This window comes from Dermacentor andersoni, chromosome 8 (assembly GCF_023375885.2).
Source record: "Dermacentor andersoni chromosome 8, qqDerAnde1_hic_scaffold, whole genome shotgun sequence".
Taxonomy (NCBI): Eukaryota; Metazoa; Arthropoda; class Arachnida; order Ixodida; family Ixodidae; genus Dermacentor; species Dermacentor andersoni.
Window position 1 is genome coordinate 114648178 of NC_092821.1, and position 20562 is coordinate 114668739.

Consider the following 20562-nt stretch of genomic DNA (forward strand, 5'->3'; position numbering starts at 1 on the left):
GTGTGTATATATATATATATATATATATATATATATACCCGCCGTGGTTGCTCAGTGGCTATGGTGTTCGGCTGCTGAGCACGAGGTCGCGGGATCGAATCCCGGCTACGGCGGCCGCATTTCGATCGGGGCGAAATGCGATAACACCCGTGTACTTAGATTTAGGTGCACGTTAAAGATCCCCAGGTGGTCCAAATTTCCGGAGTCCCCCACTGCGGCGTGCCTCTTTATCAGAAAGTGGTTTTGGCACGTAAAACACCATAATTTAATTTTATATATATATATATATATATATATATATATATATATATATATATAACGTGGCCCGTGTGCCAATCACAGCATCTACTTATAGAATATTAGCGAGCATTTGCCTTAGGCATACCTTCGGAAAGCAAGAATTCACGTCTGCGACTGGACCTCGTCATCATTTTCCAGGATATCCTTGCGGACGTGTTTTTTTCCCCCCTTTAATCTTCTCCACGTGTGACCTCGATGTATAAAGGAACGAGAATGGAGGCATTCGCAATCAGGACTGACAAAAGAGGGGGAGGTGGGAAGAACGTATTACCAGATGAATGTGCTTGCCGCATGCTGGGCGTTTTCGTTTAACAATGACCTCGGGGCAACAATGCACGAGGCGGATAGGCAAAGTTCCAAGCTTCGCCGTGCGTCTGCGTTGCATTCGCGAGCCTGTCTTTCGAAACAGCATGTGGCGCCTAGGGAATAGTACCGCACGAAATTTTGAATGTGAAAAAAAAAAAAAAGAAACGAGAAATAGAACGGACTTGCGGGTAATTGGATCGTATCGTTAATATAGCTCGTTTTCTGACGTATCTTTCCCGCCGCGCTGGCTTTGTCGCCTTAGCGATCACGAGGTCCCGAGTTCGATGCCCGGCCGCTCTAGGCGGCTGTGTTATAATGTGAGGCGAAAATAAAAAAAAAATGCTCGCGCACTTCAATTGAGGCGCACGTTAAAGAACCCCTGGTGGTAAAGAAAATTAATCCGTAGCGCTCCATTACGGCATGCTTCGTATTGATAGACAGTTTCAGAATAGCGTTTGTCGCGTTACGTACGTTAAACGTAATCACCTTTGCGGGACCGTATACGGGGCGCGTCCTTTCAAGACGTATAGTTTACCGTACGGTAACGCCAACGTTGGAAACGCAAGCGTAATGAAGACGTTATAAAACAGGGCGCCGTCCGGTGCCTCGTGTCAAGCGTGTCCAAGCCAAGACAATCCATTAGCAACCATCCCGTTGTTGCTATGCCAACGCGTCTCGTTAGGCGTACGGGCGCCGGCATCGCCGAACCATCTCAGGAATTCGGCGCGCTATGCGCTCATAACGAACCTTTCAGGTGAGTTTAGAGAAGGTGAAGGCTCATTATAATAGTTACTGGCGATCAACGCGAGCGAGAGCGTAGCCGATACGAGAATTCGCGCTGAAGCGGGAGCCATGGGTGCCGCCATGTTGGACAACGCTATTTCTCAGCGTCCGTAAACATTACGAACGTTAAACTCGCCAAATAACGTACTACGTTATCATAGCGCATGTAAACCGCAACATCCCATTAAGGTTCAGAGCATGCGCAGTGATGACAGCGCTGTTTCTTTACGTACGTAATGCGTTTACGTTTGGTTGCAAACGTTCAGCCAAAACTGTCTGATATCGCGGTTTGGGTACGTCAAACCAAAAGTAAAAGTTTGTGCCGTACATTTTGCCGCCTCCACGTGACTGCACAGCAGCGTAGCTTCGTTCGCTATTTCAGCGGTATGTGGTGCTTTCTTTTTCTTGACCTTGAAGTAGGCAAAGAATGCTAATCGCTTAAAAAAAAAGGCATTGTGCATCCAACCCTTATGTTAGTTTGGTCCCCAGGATCCTTTCTTTCCTCTTTCTCTCTCCTCTGAAGCTCATCGTTTCTCATCGAGCTCTAGGGACCCCCATTCATTCCGTTTTTCTTATTTCTTTTTTTCTCTCAACGTTTTCTTTATATTCTATTTTACTTCTTTATCACTCTTATTGTAGATGTAATTGGTTGGGTTAAACATGCACAAAAGAGTCGGCTGCAGCTTCTCGAAACAGGGAACTACGGGCGCGTGCTTGCGCTCGCTTCGGCAACGAGAATAGAACACCGCGGCTTCCGGTGGTTCCCTGGAAACGAGAGACTTGCGGAGGTAAACATGGGGACGAGGGTAACTTGAATCCTTTTGTTGAAGGCCGCCGGCGGCCGGTCTGGACAGAGGTGCCGTATGTTGACGTCTACAGGCTGCGGCCTATCGGCGTACCGAAGATGTAAAGAATGCCTATTGATTGTAGGCGTCCGATTAGCCGCAGTTTTACGCAAATGCGGGGATATTGTGAGGGAGGGGGGGGGGGGGGGTCCTTCAAAAGGCGAGGGCCTTCTTATTGGAATACCAGGATTCGTCGTAATTGAGGGACGGACGCGCTACCTCAATGAAGGTACCAGCTAGCGACCAGCATACGACTTTTCTACAAGATTTACCAGGAGACGATTCCCTCCACCACACAATTCCCTTAATCGGGAAGATGCCGTCGCGTGGCGATAGCTTCAAACTAATTCACTTCCCTGCCTCTTTTATGTTCACCTCTTCACACAATACCCCCCATACTGTCTCTACTGTGGAGCAAAGCCCACACTATATCATTGCACCTGGGAGTGCCCACACCCTCCAGGTTACTCGCACATTCCCTCACCTTCCTCCTGGAAGACTGCGCTGACCAGCTCAGCTCCGCAAGAGCAGCGACGGCTGATCCGGCGGGCACGCGGAGTGGCGCGAGCCAACGGGGCCCTGAACTAAGGGCTCCACCCTGCGATGAAGTCACCCAACCTCATGACAAATAAACGTTCTCTCTCTCTCGAGGGGAGTGTGGTAATCTGTAGCGTCTACGGGAAACGCAAGCATGGTCGTTCAGCTGACACGGGATCGAGATGGGCCGTCCACAGATTTGTCTAGAGTTACGTCTGGCTTCGGATGGCTTCGTCACTTTCTGAATCGATCATTTCCAACAAGAGGGTACGTTTATAAACTCGCGCAGCCATTCGCAGCGATTATGCGAGTCTCCAGAGACTTATTGCCTTGCTGGCTTTGCAGTCTACGATGGGTTGGAAATTTAAACAGTGTGAAGTTGAAGACGAAGCGGGATGAATCACGCAACCAGAACGCCCGAAAGCCACAAGCACGAAGATTAGACGAATCCGTGTGATATATCCATCGTTCCCAGAGATCGCAATGCCAGACTTCCTGCTTTCAATTTTTGTTGGAAACTCCATGGTGACCAGTGCTCGACCTAAGTTTTAGTCTCAGTGAGAGGACACGTGACGTGACGAAAGCAAATGCCCAACTGAAAGATACGAAAAAGCTATTGTAGCACTTTTCAAAAATTTACGCGACTAACCGCGAGGCATTATTGCAGTGGTCACTCTTATTCGCGATGCATTGAGAGACTGAGGACTGAGGCAGGTTTCTGTTGGGCAGTTGAGATTCAACATAACGTAGCAACGAAATAATTGACCAACGCTACACCACAATCTGTTGTCAGTCGGATAAATGAATTGCCAGACCTCTAAACGGCTTTCTTTTTTTACTGCAGCGCACCCTGCTCGAGTAAAGAAAAGTAATTGCCCACCACACTGAACGCCGCGGAAACGGGTTGGAATAATACACGTGCAATCTGGAAGGTGACAGACTATTCGCACGTGCAGAAACTGCACCTCGCAGCGTCGTTAAACCAGCTGCGTGACGTCACAGATTCCGCGCCTAGAGGCGCGAGAGGGCGCTACGCGTCGCGCAGGATCTTGTCGGCTTGCTGGCTGGCTCGGCGGATTCGCTCCTCGCTGGAGGCGGCACTGGCGGTGAGCTCGTCAACCTGCTCGTTCTGGGTGCTCAGCTGTTGGCCGATCTCCTGCAGTGGTGGACAAGCACGACGATTAAAAAAATAAAAAAAACGCCCTCGTGTTTACTATCGTTTTGTTTACGTTTTTTAAATATCTTCAGACCTCATAACGTTATCGGCACCGAAATTATGCTACGCTGTACTGCAAAGAGCGCTTTCTAAACGAGAATGTAGAACATTTGGTTGCGCAAGCATTTGCTCGCGTTTACACAACGTAAAGACCGTCACTGGCAGAGCGTTCGTGTAATTTCAAACAATCGAGCTACGTCCGAAAAGGTGCGCTTGCGATTTCGAGTGGGACCCTCGAGACCGGCAGGGTATGCCGGATAATTTTGTCAAATTGCTGCGGAGAGAGTCGTCTGGCTTGGATACTTTTTGAAAAACACCTTCATCGTTGGTACGCTCGTACAAAACAACGATTCCGGTAACGATATTCGCCAGTTTTCTCTCGTTCTCGTTGTACTCCCGTCGCCATGCCCCATTGTTGTGCAGCTACTCATAATATCGATGCAAGCCGACATCTCAGCTTCTCATCATAATATATATATATATATATATATATATATATATATATATATATATATATATATATATATATATATATATATATATATACAATGTACATATCTCCGCGGCAAAGGCAGCGCTCTCTCATCTCAGATCCAAACATGACTGATTTCTTGCCACCAGTCACCATGGCGTACCATTCAGGCATATGAGTGTGGATGCGAGGATGGGTGGGAGCCAGAGGGCTGAAGAGACCCTACGCATATCGGGGGCTAAATAGCTAAGGCGCACAGGAGCTGAGAGAAACGTGGCAGATTCGATTTCCAGTCGCCGCTGCGCATTCCGACAGGGGCGGATTGAAGAAAGGCTCGTGTGTTGAGTTTGATCAATCAATCAATCAATCAATCAATCAATCAATCAATCAATCAATCAATCAATCAATCAATCAATCAATCAATCAATCAATCCAATCAATCAATCAATCAATCAATCAATCAATCAATCAATCAGTTTCCGTCTGTCCGTCCGCCAAAGTAAACCTTAGGATAGAAAGCTGGGCTGGTTGGTACTTCATGTTCTGGTGGCCTGGTACCAACCAGGCCACCAGTGCAGTAAAAGCGAGAGACGAAGGAAGTGACTCAGATAAAGAACAGAAAGTCTCTTTCTTCGTCCCACGTCATTACTGCGCTCCAAGTTTCTTTCGAGGGAGTAAACCCTGTTGAACGGTGAATATGTCCATCGCACCGAGCAACGTTGATACCGCACCAAAATAACGAAACATTTCTGTTACCGCTCCCCTCTCCCCATTACAATCGGCTCCTTCAAGAGCTTGTGAAGTGCATAAACAGACACACAGTGACCGCGAGTGATGTTCGTTGTCATTATAAGGCAACGGCGGAGCACCAATACGTCACCCACTTAAGAACGAACTCATCTCTTTAGCATTATTCCTCATTGGTCGACTTAATATTCGAAAATACCCTCGAAGGCTCTGCAAGTGTACTTGTGGTAGTAGCTTTGCGGTGGCGATCCGAAGCTGCATTTCGGAATTGCCCAGTTACCAACGGTCGGACCTGTTCTCGCCGCTAGTTCTTGGACGTCAGACGAAAAAAAAAAAAAAATGAACCAATTTTGAATAACCCAACTCCCCCTAGATCACATTTCGAAAGGTCGCCCTTCGAGGATTTTTACGGAGAATATTTGCCGCATATTTACGGCATATTCAAAATAACTTTACCGAAAGTTCTTCACCTATTCCCACAAATCTCGGCGTTATATGTGAGCTAAGGCGCACCACTACCACAACGATCGCGCGGAGCCTTTCCAGTGTGCCGTAACACGAGTCGACGACTCTCTCTTTCTCTCTCTCTCTCTCTCTCTCTCTCGTTTAGCGTTGCCTTCGTGCTCGCCCACAATACTTCGTACGAGTAAGGGTCAGCGGGGAGAGGGTGTCTGCATGCCCCCACTCCTCCCCAATCTCTCTCCGCCACCGCCAGCCGCCCGTCAGGTCGTTAGGAGAGGCGCACCTGATGCTCACGCGCGGTTGAAAAACTAATTGGGTTTCAACCCACTAGAGGGCGGAACAGGAGGAGCATAGAGGGTGAGGAGGCAGCGGCGCCTTATACACATTCAGCATAGTGGAGGTCTGGAAAGATCGTATGTTATCGTGCTCTCTCATCGCGATCTCGCGCTACCAGACAACGGTGTACTGCAGAGTTTGCAGAGTACTGCGAAGAATGATGAAGACGTGCCCGCTGTCTTTCCCCCTCTTCATATCTCTCCCTCCCCTTTCCTGTCTTTTGCGAACACGCTTCTCCTTTCCCGTGCGCTCTCAGAATATATATATATATTATATATATATATATATATATATATATATATATATATATATATATATATATATATATATATATATATATATTCTCTTGGTTCAGAGCGATGGCGGTTTTGCAGAGTCCTCTCTGGTGGCCTAATGAGTCGCCCCCACGCGCAGCGCCACCGCCATCATGAGGCCTTGTCCGCTGGAGCTCAAGTCCTGCGGTTTTCGCGAAGCTCGTTATCACATCGCCCGTCGCCTCCATAGCCGTGCGCGGAGCAAGAAGATCTCCCCCCCTCCCCTTCTGTCCTCCCTCTCCATTTGCCACATCTCTACTATCGCCCCTCCATCACACTCCCCATACCACTCTCCCTCGCACTCTCTCGGCTTCTGGCGTGTAGCATTCTGCCCACTCTACCTCCCTCCCTCCCAGAGGCCTCATTTCTGCGTTGTTCATTTGTTATTTCATCCCCGAAGGACGTTGACGAACGCTTTGCCCCGGCGACATGAGTGCAATGGCGATAACGGCGCATGCCAACTCGTACGCCCATCACTTCCCACGCATACGCTGAACTGCTGAATTTGCAAATACAAGCGCGCGGTGCTTTGACCAAAAATGGGCGCCACATTTCAGGTCCTGCTCCGTCGGAAACGTATAGCCGCAGTATACGTGAAGTGCATATGCAATGAATGTGACGTCGCGCAGTGACGTCATCACTGCCGCCGCTTCGAAATAGCTTGTCGCTGACAGCTTGAGAATTCAGGCCCAGCTCCAGTCGCGAAGACGCACGACACCGGCTCTCTGCGCTTCCGTTCTGGCAAACGTGCTCCCCAAGAGGCGCCGATATGGAAACATATTTGCCTCCGCCGTGACGTCAAGGAAATGAGTGAGCGTGATTGGTTGCCGCCTCTATACAAGTTCTCTACGAGTTGGCCAATGGTGCATTGCCCAACTGCATTCCTAGGTTGCAATCGCATTCCTAGGTTCTCACTGACTGTAGGGTAGAGTTTTGGCACTGCGTTAGAAGTACGCTATATATGGCGGCTGTATGCTCAAATGATGCTTTTGAAAAGCATAGCCAGAGTGCGAGACGTGAATAGAATGCCTATGACGTCACTCGTTTACGCGCCCGCTGTCGCGGTTAGGCGACGTCCTTCGGGCATTAACAGTGTGGCTTTGGTGTCGAGCTAGCCGAACGATGCTTGTTTAACACGGAACCCGTATATGCTCTAGGAATGCGGGATGCTTGATGACGCCCTCTTCGACTATATGGTACGGCGGCACGCTTGCGTGACGTCACGGCAGTGGGCTTCGCGCAGAAGTAACATCTCCGAGATAACGGAAGAACTGCGTACTTTGAGCTGTGACGTAGGAAAGAAAAGCCCGGGGCCTGTATAAAATCGATTGGGGTGCGAGGGCCATGATTGCGCAATCACATTTCAACCAAAGAAAGTTTTTTTTTTTTTTTTCATTTACAGCATAGACTTTCTCATTGATCGGGTCACGGACAGAAATCACAGGCCTCCTGGTTTCTATGAGGTGTTGGCCGAAACGACACAGATGACGCAAGGAAGTGCCCAAACGTCATTGGCCGTTTGCTTCCAATAACTCACTTGCTACGAACAGGAGTCTTAAACTCGCCATAGCTCTGCTGACTACACCCGCTAACAGTTGAAAGTGCCTCATTCACAGAGTGCAAGAAGTTCTGTCAAACAATAAGGCTCTCCTCTGAATTGACACGTTCAGCCTATTTTATAGGCCTAATTACGGTCGCTTCTGTCCTGCATTCTGCGACTATACACCATCTCCTGCCTGGCGTTCTCGAAGAGTACGCATCTACCTCCTCCGATGTTTCCCGCTAACTCGCACTCCTCGTGGTGGATGTCTTTCCGTTCTTTGCTGCTTGGTCTGCGGGCCCACGGGGGAAGGCACCTCCGCCTATATACAAAATGCGTAGTTCTGAGATCACAAGCATCGGCGTGGTGACGCAGATTGTGGGGAACGAACGGACACGTTAGGGGCAATTTCCTAGCTTAGATGTGCTGTTAACTGCAACGAAAAAAGAAAGAAAGAAAGGAACGCTGAAGTCAAATATTGTTTTGGCTCCCACATATTATGCGACAGCAGCAGCTTTTCATCAGAGTGGACACCGCCGTCTTCTCGATGGCGACTTCTCAATTCTGATGCGCGGAACATTCTGCTGCAGTTCTCGCCAGTGTGGAATCCGAAATACGCGCACCAACGCGGGCCACTCCGAGTCTGGCGATTTGGCCATAGGTGAGAGGCTCCGTGCACAGCAATAACTTACACCACACCTCCCGATGCCGATGATGATAATGTGGTTATGTGGCGCGAGGGCCACGGTGGCGATTGTTATATGCGCAGTGGCGCTGGCTTTCAGGTTTTTTGTTTTTTATCGCCATGTAGCGAGGGTGAAACTGAGAGTGAGAAAGTGACGTCACCGACAGCGGCGTAACGGGTAGGGCAGACGGACGGACGGATGAGCGAACACAACTAACGCAGCTTCTGACTGCTGTCGCGCTGGAACAAAATAAATAAAAAACAAAAGATAAGAGAAAAGAAGGCCTAGCACTATACCCGTCTTCACATTCCGCCCGCTTAATTTCTCGTTGTCCAGCCACGTGTCCCCACCAGTCTCCGGCGCCTCCTCCTCCCGCATTTCCCCTCCTCTCTCCCTCTTTCCCGTTTTGTCCGCACTCTATACGCTCCCCCGCCGCGCCGTCATCGCCTTTGTGATCCCGTCTCTTCCCCTCTCCCCTCGAAATGTCGGTCCCATCGCTCGCGTTGCGGTGGCCAGTGTCATAACGAACCTTGTCAGAGCAACCGGCGCCGACCTAAATTAATTAGCGGAGAGCTTTCTCCCCGCGGGCGGGCCCGGTCCTGCCCGCCGTACGCGCTTAGCCGAAAAAGAACTGCCGCCGCTCGGGCCGCACGCTCCAACAACGACGCTTAGCGCGCGATATATTTCGCGCCTCCGTGGTGCTTTACGACGCGGGGCGTTAGCCCGCGGGCGGCGTGGCGCGGAGCGCTTCAAACGTTTGCCACACGTGTTCCGTCCGGGGTGTAGACACCGAGGGTGAAAAGTGTGCGGCGATGACGACGGGGAAAGCAAAGAAGCAACGTTCGAGGTTTAAAAAAGTATTGGCCGTCGTCGTGTACAACAGTGTACCTCGCGGTGGCGCAGGTCGCGCATCGCGGGCGGCGTAGGGAGCTGTAGGGTTATAGTCCTGGGGAAAACTGCGATAAGGTGTGAGAAAGAGAGAGCGAGAGAGAGAGAGAGAGAGAGCGGGGCATTGAGAAATGAAGAAAGAACGAACGAGATATAGGCAGACAAAGAGGGAAACGAAAAAGCGACAGAGATTAGGAAAGAAAAAGACGGAGCGAAAGTTCAATGAGGGAGAAGGCGGCGAGACTGGCCGGATGGAACGTTTCTCCTCCGACCTGCCTCTCCGCACTGCGACAAATGGGAAAGGGCCAGGCAGGAGGTAGTAGACTAGGAGGATAAAATGGCGATGAAGCAACGAGCTAAGCACCGGCTGTTCCGGTGTCATCGCATCCGAACTTTACGCGACGAGTGTATGAGAAAACATACACATGCTACACAAGACCCCGGATGAGCACAAACAAACTGCGCGCATTCCACGAACGCGCCAGTACCGCTACTGTTTGTTCCAACAAAACACTGAGTGCGGTGTCTAAATAGCGCCTGACAGCGACGATGAAAAATGGCTTCGCTTGAGGTGTCGCGCACACTATATATACATGTCAGTTGATACAGAACATTTGAGCAACTGAAAGGTAGAGTTGGGGAATATCGGTGTTTTCCAAATGGACACTCGTTTGAGGTGAACTCTCTTCGTCTCTTACATTGATGTCACCTATACTTGCAAATTACATGTAGATCGTATAATTTGACATCTTTGAAAACGGAAACGCTGACTTCTGACAAAAGATCTGCGCTGCACGCAACAGTGCAGTATCTGTAGCAGCTGCTCACATTAATTTCAAGGGTGCGTTAACGGCCATCCGGTTCATTGAGTCACGTATAACCTCGACTATTGGCCAGGACACCACGAAGACCGATTGTACGCGCCTCACGATCTCTTCTGCCAATATCCGTACCACACCACGGTTTCTAATACTTTGCTTAAAAATATTTTTAGCCCATCTGCAGACATACATAGTCACGTCGATGGTTCTGGCGCTTTTTTACCGTTTCTTCCCCGTAGCCACAGAACCAGAACTTCGTCATCGTCGCATTATTATACATATGTAGGGTAGCCTAATTTTGGTGCACCGGAGCGGCAACACTAAACAGGTCCCGTCGGAGACCGACGTGCCACGACGGACGTGCCCGTGATTCTGGGCGAAGTAGCCATCGCGCGCATCGCTTGCCCTGGACGTGTCTAATTATGCAAATGGCTCGCCAGCGGGCCATAGCCCGAAGCAGGAACTGGGCAAGGGAGAACGCAGCCTCCCACTCAGTGGGCGTAACAAGATGGCCGTGCCGTGTGCAGAAGTGCTGGGTGCTCTTTCCGGAGGCTGCCTTAAAGGCAGCAGACATATGTGCGTCTCCGCGTGTTAATGAACTAATTAGCGAAGTCGGTCCCACGTTGCGCAAAAGACAGAAACGGCGCGGGAAGGGAAGTTGAGAATTGGCGCGGAGTTGCCTAAAGCCCACTGGAAAAACCCTGTAGGGCGAGCGACATCCTGAGCTTGCGAAGGCGCCGACATGAACTCCGCCATTCTATTTTTCTGGTCTCTCCGAAGTCTTCTTGTTCTCGTCCTTATTCTTGTTGTTATTGCCCTTGTCGTCCTGGTTCACGTTGTTCTTGGTCTGTTTCTTGTTGTTCTTTTTCTTCTTGTTCTTACTCTTCTTGTTCTCGATTTATCCGCCGTGGCTGCTCAGTGGCTATGGTGTTGGGCTGCTGAGCACGAGGTCGCGGGATCGAATCTCGGCCACGGCGGCCACATTTCGGTGGGGGCGAAATGCGAAAACACCCCTGTACTTAGATTTAGGTGCACGTTAAAGAACCCCAGGTGGTCGAAATTTCCGGAGCCCTTCACTGCGGCTTGCCTCATAATCAAAAAGTGGTTTTGGCACGTAAAACCCCATAATTTATTTATTTCTTGTTCTTGGTTTGTAAGTAGCTCACCGTGTAGGTGAACTTACGTTGAGTATTTTTCGGAACATTTGTCAAATAGAACCCGTGACCTGCCGCAGTGGCCGAGAGTGCCTTGTGAGGTCGCGGTTTCGATTCCCGCTCGCGGCCTCTGAATTCTGACGTGACCGGGATTCCAAGAAAAGCGTCCATTTAGTTCTGTGTAAAAGTTCTGGGCACGTAAAAGAAGTCCAGGCGATCGAAATTAAATGAAGTTTGTTAGCGCAACATGCACTTACTGGCGTTGACTAATGTAGATAAAGAAAGCCGTCTACATATGTAGAATGAGACCCTCTTTGTTTGACTAACGCCTACGGAAAGCTTTGCGAATAGTGTATTCAGAAGTATGTGTATTGCAATGCCGGCTTGTTAATTATTTTCTTTACACAGTTCAATACATTAAGTAGCCGAAAACGCTAGGCCACAATAAGAAAAATGGCCAACAGAGTCTATAGACAGTAAACAGACCGCAAAAATGAATAAAAGAGAAGTGCGGAAACGCGGGTTCTGCTTTATTGCTTTGGTCATCTCGTTCACGACTTTCTTCTTTAGACAATGTACAGGCTCAAAGTGCCTACAGACTTTTGTCAATAGACAAAGCATAGTAGTAATCAAGAGGACAAGTCTGCAAAGATTGCAAAGTAACCGATGAAGTGTATATTATTCCGGTGGATTGATTAAATTAATTCTTCGTAGCAATGGGCTAGGCGCTCGGTTCTATATGGTATACTTTCTTTATCATCGTCTATATGGCGTTAATGTTAAAGCGTCTCGCATCAACGTTGCACGTGAACATGTTAACCTCTTCCTTCAGTGTTCTAAGCTTCCTTCAGCCTACAAACCACCAGTGCGTCATAAACTAAACTGAGGAAGGAGCTTTACCGCCCCCGTTTATGCTGCTTCAATTCGACGGCTTTACACCGACACCGCCGCGAACAGCGCGCAAAGCAAGCGTTTCTTGCATTCCCCTAAGACCCTACTGGGAATCGTTTAGACGCGTCGACCCACGTGTACTCGAAGACGTGCACTATAGACCACGTGCGCGAGCGCTGGTTCAGTCGAGGACGGCTAAACAGCAAGGAAACAGGTTACTGTAAATTGCAGCAGAATTATCGCTTTAACCGAAGCTTTGTATTAGCTTTGTATTTGAACGGGACGCGTATGTAACGCACAGAAGCAATCTGTTAGAGGGTGACAGAACGGGTGCCCAATAACTGGAACGGCAACGTTCCATTGAGAGCCGCAGATGATTAGATTGAGTGATGTGATAAGATAACCTTTAGGGCATATAGTGCGCTGCAGTTCCAATCCTGCGAGAGAGTGGTGATCGGAGATGTGTGCGTGACGTGCAACTGGTTCTGCGGTGACCTAAATTAGGCTGTGGGCGAGCCGCATGCAGTCAGGATTACCGAAAGCATCGATAGTCGCGATTCTGTGTCTGTGCTTATAAACCCCGGAAGCTTGTATATCAGTCTCAGCAGTCGGAGCCAATAGAGGTCGGGGTGGTGTGGCATTTCTATTGCGCAAATAGCATCGACCGGCCGATCGAGTGTTCAGTTTTGCGCCTTGCTCGTACGACATTACGAAAAGTCTTTGTTGTAGTGAGTTGTGCGGCGGCTGTCCGCGTGTGTGTTGTTCTTTCGATGCGTTCGCGGATGTACTAGTTGCGCTGGACCAAAGCGAGCTACTGACGTTTTCTGCGTAAAGCAGGAAATCCACACGAAGCGCGGGCCGGGGGCCTCAGTTTCATATCGCCTAATAACCGCTTGCGCAGCACTGATTACCGGATTGCGTGGCACCGTTACGATCGGCCAGAGGGAGAAGTGGCCTTATAGCCTCTCCTGCACCACTGCGACGAATCGCTTCGTGAAGCTAACAATGCGTCCCCCTCGGACAGACCTGCGGCGCCAGCGAGGCAAGACACGCCTGGTGCATCGATTGTTGTTTGTTGGTTCACTGTCGCTGTCACCGACGTTGGGAGCAAGAAACAGTGCGCTACAAACCTCTTTCCTCCCTTGCCAACTCTCCTTTACCCCCTACGCAACAAAGAGCTGTAGGACGATGCTCTCCGCGACGGACCTCCCGAGGTCCTCCGAGCTGTGATACAGCGGGCTCGAAACATCGCCGGAATCATCTTAGGGACCCTGGACTGAGGGTTCCTCCCACACTGCTCTCGCCATTCAAATATTATTAATAAAGATGTTTTACTCTCTCTCTCTCTCCTGGAAAAGGGTGTTCTACGACGGTTCCTCACGGACTTCGGTAACCGCCACGGTTGTTTGACAGACTCTCCTGCTAACGGCTGGGCCATCCCAGGAACCGAGACGCGCCAGCTTGAGTCAAGCGTGACAATCCCTTTCGGCGAAGCTCCCCTCATTTCTGTGTGTTCAGTAAAACAAAAGTGTGGGGAGTGATCGTGTGAACCCTCCCCTTCAACGCGGGTCGTTTGACAACTTTGGACGCCCTGATTGGACGAAGGCTGTGTGGCAGATTTCCCTGGCCTAGAGATCTAGGGAGGACAGGGGGAGTTTAAGCAGTTTTTTTCCGCTCCTCAGTGTGCTTCGATTCAGTCCGTCATATGTTTGACTGATGAGACGTAAATCTCTCCGCTCTTCATGTAGATATTGTAGATAAACCCATTACTCCTCGTTCTCAATGAGAACATGTTCCTCCCTTCAACAACGTCCTTAACCTAGATGCGTCGGACGACGGCATGGGCCAGCTACCCCTTTTGACATGCACGACCCCAACTCTTACAGCACGCGGCCCTGACACGTGGAATAAGGTTTTGACGCGTGATTACAGTTTGTGCGTTGGAGCCCTATGAAGCGCGTAGCCTCCGAGGTCACAGCGGCCAGGCGATGACATCTCTGAGGCCATACAGTTATCGACAGAAAAAAAATTGATAGAGGGATTTCTGGTGCCGTAGTCGTTCAGCGAGCCCGGCAATAATGAATAGTGTACATATTTGCCTAATCTTCACGCTTGTGGCCTCAGACGTTTTTGTGGCGTTACTTATTATATGGTTCAGCTTTCTAAATTTTGAAGCAATCGAGATTTTTCGGACGCATAAAAGCGATAAGATCCTCCACCTGTGCGCAATCACTTCAAATACTTGCATCTATAGAGCGCTGTTACGTTTATTGAAAGATCACTTTGGCAAGTGACGAAGTAGTTTGAAGCCACAATGACGAAGCTTGTGCCAGATTCATACAGTAGCCATCGTTCTCGTGCTGGCTGAACGGCCACAAACTTGGGGCTGCAGCACAACGCAAGCTCCAGAATTCCTTCCAGTAAATTTTGAAGGTAACCCTTTGGTGTAAGTACACGCTGACCGCTGTGTCGCAGAATGCACAATAAGTATGGCTCGCACTGTCGCCTATTAACGGGCCTGTCCGTAGGCTCCCTTGCGTTCACATAAAGAGTTGTTCAAAGGGAAGCTTTCCTGCCGGGTTCGAGGTACTTTTTTCGTACGTGTCTGGCCTTTAACGTCGAACGCAGGGACACACGCTTCGACAAGAGAACACCCTTTCTTGTGGGGCAAACCACTGCGTCGAGATCGGCAATTACGCCAGTAGAAACCGACGCGTCAGAAACAACACGAGTTGCAACAGGACACCACGGATCACCGCTGGAAATTTAAGCAAATTACATTTGTATTACGCGCTGCATGCAAATATGTGTATATAACATCTAGTCCGTGTATATTTCAGTGCAAATGAAAATCGTTTCTTCCTAAAACGTGCTGCTCTCCGATACTGGTACTTATACCTCGAAAACCACATTTCCTATAGAGACATACATGGGTCATGCGCCAATCACACGAAGAATGCTTCGCTTTACGCCGATGTCAACAGTACTTGAGTCTGCCTTTTTTTTTTTTCCCTTTCTTTGTTTCATTAAGCGGTGTTACTATATAGGGATGCTACTCTATCGCCACGCGTACCGACAGCTCTCGGCCCCAAGACGGCCATACACACCGCTGTTAACCTCGACGAGCCGTGTAGCTGCTCGGCTGACAGGTCAATTCCCGACGCCCTTGAGGGAAAAAGCGAAGCGACTCGGCACCGTTAGGCGGAGAAGTAGCGGGGCGGGGGAAAGTGGGGGGGAAAGGGAAAGCACGTGCCTGCGCGATGCCCTTGAGACTGGTGAGAGTGGTGCTGAGTTCGTCGGCATCGCTTGGGCGCTGGCTGGTCGAGTCGACGCCGTGATGTTGGCCCGACGCCGCCCCAGGTTCACCGCGCTCCTCCGCTGCGGTGGCGCCCGAGCTGCCGCCCGCGGTGGTTCTGAAACGCGCAGTCGCGGATCCGGTGGATTCGGGTGCCGGTTCCTCCTCGTTCGTTGACTTGACCCGGAGCTTTCGCGTTTCGGAGGGTCGTTGGTCGCGCGGCGGCGGATGCGCCTTGACCTGTTTCTTGACTTTCTTCTTTTTCCACCGGCAACGCCAGGGACAGAGGCCGAACAGAGGTCTTCTCATCTGGGAGAGAAAGACGGTCGATCGATCGATTGATTTGTTGTTGATTGCTTCGCTGAACTGACGCGCTGAATTGACTGGCCAAATGATTGGTCGATTGCGTGAGTGAGCGACGGGCTGATTGATTGACCGAGTGAAGCGATTGGTCGACCGATTGCGTGGAGGAGCAACTGACCGACTACTTGCTTGATTGAACGACTGACCGACGGACTGGCTGAAGTAATGATTGGTAGACTGCGTCAATGAGCGACTGACTGACTTGACGGACTTACCAACGGAATGATTAGTTGATTGATATTGGGAGTGAGTGACTGGCTCACTTAAGTGATTAATTGATTGGCTGATTTAGCGACTGAGGGCCAACTGAATTACTAATTAATAATTAACTATGACGGTAAAGTTTTTGTACACATTTCGATGTGGGCGAAATGCAAAAATACCCTTGTACCTGGATTTAGGTGCAAGTTAAAGAACTCCAGGCGGTCCAAATTTCCGGAGTCCTCCAATACGGCATGCCTCATAATCAGAAAATGGTTTCGGCACGTAAGACTCCCTAATAAAATTTTTTAAGTGTTTGTATACGTGAAGGATTTTCACGCAACAGTCAAGTCCCGCGTAAGCACTAATAAAATCCGCGACCCCCGTCGTGGGCGGAGCCAACAACTTGATCGGGGAGCCTCGGTCCCCCCAATCGAGGTCCTCAGGACGCTCTAATTAAGTTCTTGTCACTGTCACTGTCCCAGACATGTACTGGAGTACATATCCGGGAGTAGCTCCAAAGAGGCCTCTCTGGCCGCCTCATTTTTGTCATTTGAAAACTGTTCTTTGCGACCAAGATTTTGCTTCATATTGCTTGCGTTATGTGGTATGCAAGTGACAACCACCTCAGCAACATGTACCCCTGGACTAGCGCGCATGTCACTATGTTTTGTCGCACTTACGATGTTGCAGTTTTTAGTAAAGGTGCATATTTTCGATATCTGTGTGCGCTTCTAAAATGAAGGCAACATTGTCACCTTTACACAGTAGAACATTTAGTACCGGTGCAAATGTAATTTTTCTAGGTTACAACGTAACGTATCTCACATGAGTTGCTCAGTGACTTCTACCAGCGTACCGTTTTCTGAAAGTGTGCAATATACTTTTTTTACCCTTTCTTTTTTGGTATGCTGTTAATTCTAAGTATCGCAGTAACTCATGCAGCGCAATTACGCAGTCTTAATTATCGTAATACACAATTAACGCGCTTTAGCTTAAGTGCTTCGGTCTAGTCGTTAGAAGCGGCAACGTGGACCTTTACGAACGTTAGCCTTACGAGAACGAAAATGCCAGAGTTAAGTACCACGGCACTTTCACGCAAAAACGTACCGCTCATCGTCTCTTTAATCTTTCCCTTCCCAGAGCGAAGGAATTACGAGAACGCGCTACTTTCAATTGCGTCCCCGTTTTTTTTATTAGTCTCTACGAGATGCGTAAAGCATTCCCAGAGAACTCGCGCAGGTATACGGACGGAGATTAAAGCCAAGCGTCAAACGCGGCGACCCGTTATGCACCGTGATTGTTGCATCCGCTGCCGCATTAGGTGCCTGTCTCGGAGCCGGCACTTTGAGCGCACTTTGCACTTACATATGTAACGAAAAAAAAAAAAAGAAAGCGGAACGAAGCGAATGAAAGGAACGAAGCGAATGAAAGGAAGTCCCCAAATAAGACGACAAAGAGCCATACTCTCGCAAATTGCTCCCTGTATCGTCGTCGTGTTTTCGTTTCTTTCTTTCTTTCTTTCTTTCTTTGTTCCGCACTCAACTCGCGCACTTATGCGAGGGACACATCAAGGGAAGCTGCAAAGTCGCTTCTTTGCTGGCGAGTGTTCGTGCCACGTTTCGCCCCCCCCCCCCCCCCACCCCCTCGGGGCTGAGACCCATCGTCCCACAGCTCTTCATTGTTGCCCCGGCGCTTTGCTTTGGCGCCCACAAAGCACTTACGACTCTCATCTTTCTTCGTCAGCGTGATAGGCAGTGCGGCGCTACATTGTGGACGGTGCTTGCGAGTCAAGCGCGGTCATATCGCGGGCCGGAGTGAATATGGGCTCCTTTGAGGAGACGAGGCTGCAGGCGAGAAGATAGCTGCGAAGCGGGCGGGATACAAAGGGAGTGAAAAAGTGTCGCGGTTCGGTGCTAAGGTGACAGCAAAACGTTGCTACACTTAGCATTGAGCACAAGAATAGCTTGAGCATATAGTACTTTTATTTTTATTTTCTAGCTGGTACACGTTCGTCTTGGTGTAATACGGAGACGACCCATCGGACTAGACGACATGACAGAACGGGAAAAAAAAGTTGTTAACGGCACTCATCCTTTAGTCTAGTCTAATGTGCCGCGTTCTTTTGTGTCATTGTTACATCATGATCATCATCAGCCTGGTGACGCCCACTGCAGGGCAAAGGCGCCTCTACCATACTTCTCCAGCTACCCCGGTCATGTACTAATTGTGGCCGTGTTGTCCCTGCAAACTTCTTAATCTCATCCGCCCACCTAACTTTCTGCCGCCCCCTGCTACACTTCCCTTTCCTTGGAATCCAATCCGTAACCCTTAATGACCATCGGTTATCTTCCCTCCTCAGTACATGTCCTGCCCATGCCCATTTCTTTTGTTCCATAGAGACCTGCATATAGCCGACGCGTTACAGGTCTAAGAGCGTCAGAACATGCGGAAAGAAGTTTCCTTCGAAAGCTTCCTGGTTGCAGTGACGACAAACGTTACGATAGGTGTGGCCTTGTAGCAACGTCAGCAGGGAATCGGGGTTACAACGTACACTTATGTCGCCACGATGGAGTTTGTTGTGACGACGGAAAGCATATTGTGACAGTGCAAGGACCTGCGCACGGCCATGAGAAGGTGGGACCTGCTGTACACTCCGTACCACTACACCAATTTCTGCCTGGGAGACGACTGAAATACACTTTAGCTTTAATGTATCAAACCTTCCTTTCTCGGTTTGCTTATTTACGACCAGAGGCCCATCCTGATGCCAGCGTGCGACATATGTTACCACAAGGGCTTTAAGGTTGTTTGTAACGATGCCTGTTTGCGGAGGCAGTGAAACGTCGCAGTTCCCAGTCGACGCTTAGCGTTAGCAAATCGAGCTAACCAATAAGTGCCTCCATAAGCCTATACCTCGCAAGGCCTACCGGGAAGTTATACCACTCAGTCACAGTCAAGCCAGGCCAAACAAGTGTGCCTCACTGGATTCGCCTGTATGCCACCTCAGCTCGACGCTGCGCCTATCCGTCGTGCGGACTGCCCGAGCGGTGCACGCCACCGAGTTTCTCGGACTCTGCAACACGTATTTCGCGACTTTGCTCGCTACGTGCCACAGCGGAAGACGCTGGCTTCTACGCAGGCGGACAGTGAAAGACAGCCATTCTCGGAAAGCACTATCTTGGCCGCAATGTTTGATGAACCAGCCGCAAAAAAAAAAAAAAAAAACAGCTGCAATGTCTGCTGTGGGCAATTCGCGAGGTGCGGGACAAGATTCGAGATTTTAAGAAAGCCAATGTGTAGCGTGGTTACAGGTTGCGTCCAAATCCATGCCCCTGCGGCGGTTGCTCTCCGAGTAACAGAAACAAATCTCGAAGGCTATGCTTTTGCAGACTGCATGCGCCGAGGCGGAAGCACTTGGCGGAAACATGGCGGAAACATGGCCGCCATGTTTTAGACATCGCCTATTGTATGCACGCATATCTTCTTCCTGTCACCATCATTGCCCTTCGCAGTATTTTGTCCAATTTTCCCATTCCTCTGTGAAGAATCACAGAACCGAGCACGCTAGTTCAAGCCGACCTCCTTGCTTTTCCTGTGGTAAATTTTCCTCCTCCATATACCACTGAACTTTCAAAACCACCCTCCGAAGGTTTCTGCTCGATTTTCCACTTACCTGGGAGAGATGACCCTCGGCGCTGTCGAGGTCGGCCGAGAGGTTGTCCAGCGCCAGGTTTACGTTGTCCAGCTGCTCGCCCTGGGACTCGAGCATGGCGACTGTGCGAAGTCCGATGCCCTGAGCCTCTTGGCAAGCTCGTAGAAGATTGCGGGTGGCCGCGATCGAAGGATCGTCACGAATACGATACTGTGGCTTCTCATCTTGCAGGGAGGCGTCGTCTGGTTCGTCGAGCAGACGACGAAGCTCCCTGACAAAACGCTGTTCGTCTGTCTCCGTGTCCGCCATTATGATTGTGGTGATCTCCTCCAGAAATGGCCCAAACCCACTGTTGGAGTGCAGGCCGAGAACCGGGTGATAGTAAGAAAACAGTGATAAAGCAAAAGGCAATTTGAGCTAAGAAGTGACATAAAGGAATTTGTAAAATAGTAGTCAGCTACTTGTAAGGCAGACAGCCGATGGCCTGTTGCCGATTGGGTTTGAAATGAAGGGAAGCTCAAGACAGGGGCAATCTCCAATTACCTCTGTCTTGCGCCAGCTGACGCGATCCGAGCCTGCAAATTTCCTAATTTCATCACACCCCCTAGTTCTCTGCGGTCATCGACTGCATGCGCTTCCCTCCGCTTGCATATTGTCACGTGGTGGTGAAGTAGAAGAACACAGTAGCAATACTGTGAACGAGAAAACTAACTTTTATTGGGCGAACTTGTGCCCACAAAACAGGCTACA

General features: G+C 49.8%; 2 protein-coding genes across 2 annotated transcripts in view; one reads left to right on the forward strand and one right to left on the reverse strand.

The window, feature by feature from the left end:
• The window catches only part of LOC126529197 (BAI1-associated protein 3-like), a 515162-nt gene that overhangs the window by 172762 nt on the left and 321838 nt on the right, over positions 1–20562 (forward strand). The gene's annotated exons all lie outside the window — the stretch shown is intronic.
• LOC140212998 (uncharacterized) lies at positions 3390–20124 on the reverse strand. Its single transcript, XM_072284149.1, has 3 exons — positions 19834–20124; positions 15552–15902; positions 3390–3927 (listed from the first exon to the last, which is right to left on the reverse strand). Exons 1-3 carry the CDS (start codon positions 20119–20121, stop codon positions 3802–3804), a joined length of 765 nt encoding a protein of 254 aa, XP_072140250.1. The 5' UTR covers positions 20122–20124; the 3' UTR covers positions 3390–3801.

Excerpts from the sequence above, each read along its gene's own strand:
- LOC140212998 (XM_072284149.1), bottom strand. The coding sequence starts at position 20,121 with ATGGCGGACACGGAGACAGACGAACAGCGTTTTGTCAGGGAGCTTCGT. Across the intron at positions 15,903-19,833 it reads CCGAGGGTCATCTCTCCCAG|ATGAGAAGACCTCTGTTCGG; the intron begins GTAAGTGGAAAA and ends TTTCTCTCCCAG. Across the intron at positions 3,928-15,551 it reads GTCTCAAGGGCATCGCGCAG|GAGATCGGCCAACAGCTGAG; the intron begins GCACGTGCTTTC and ends CCACCACTGCAG.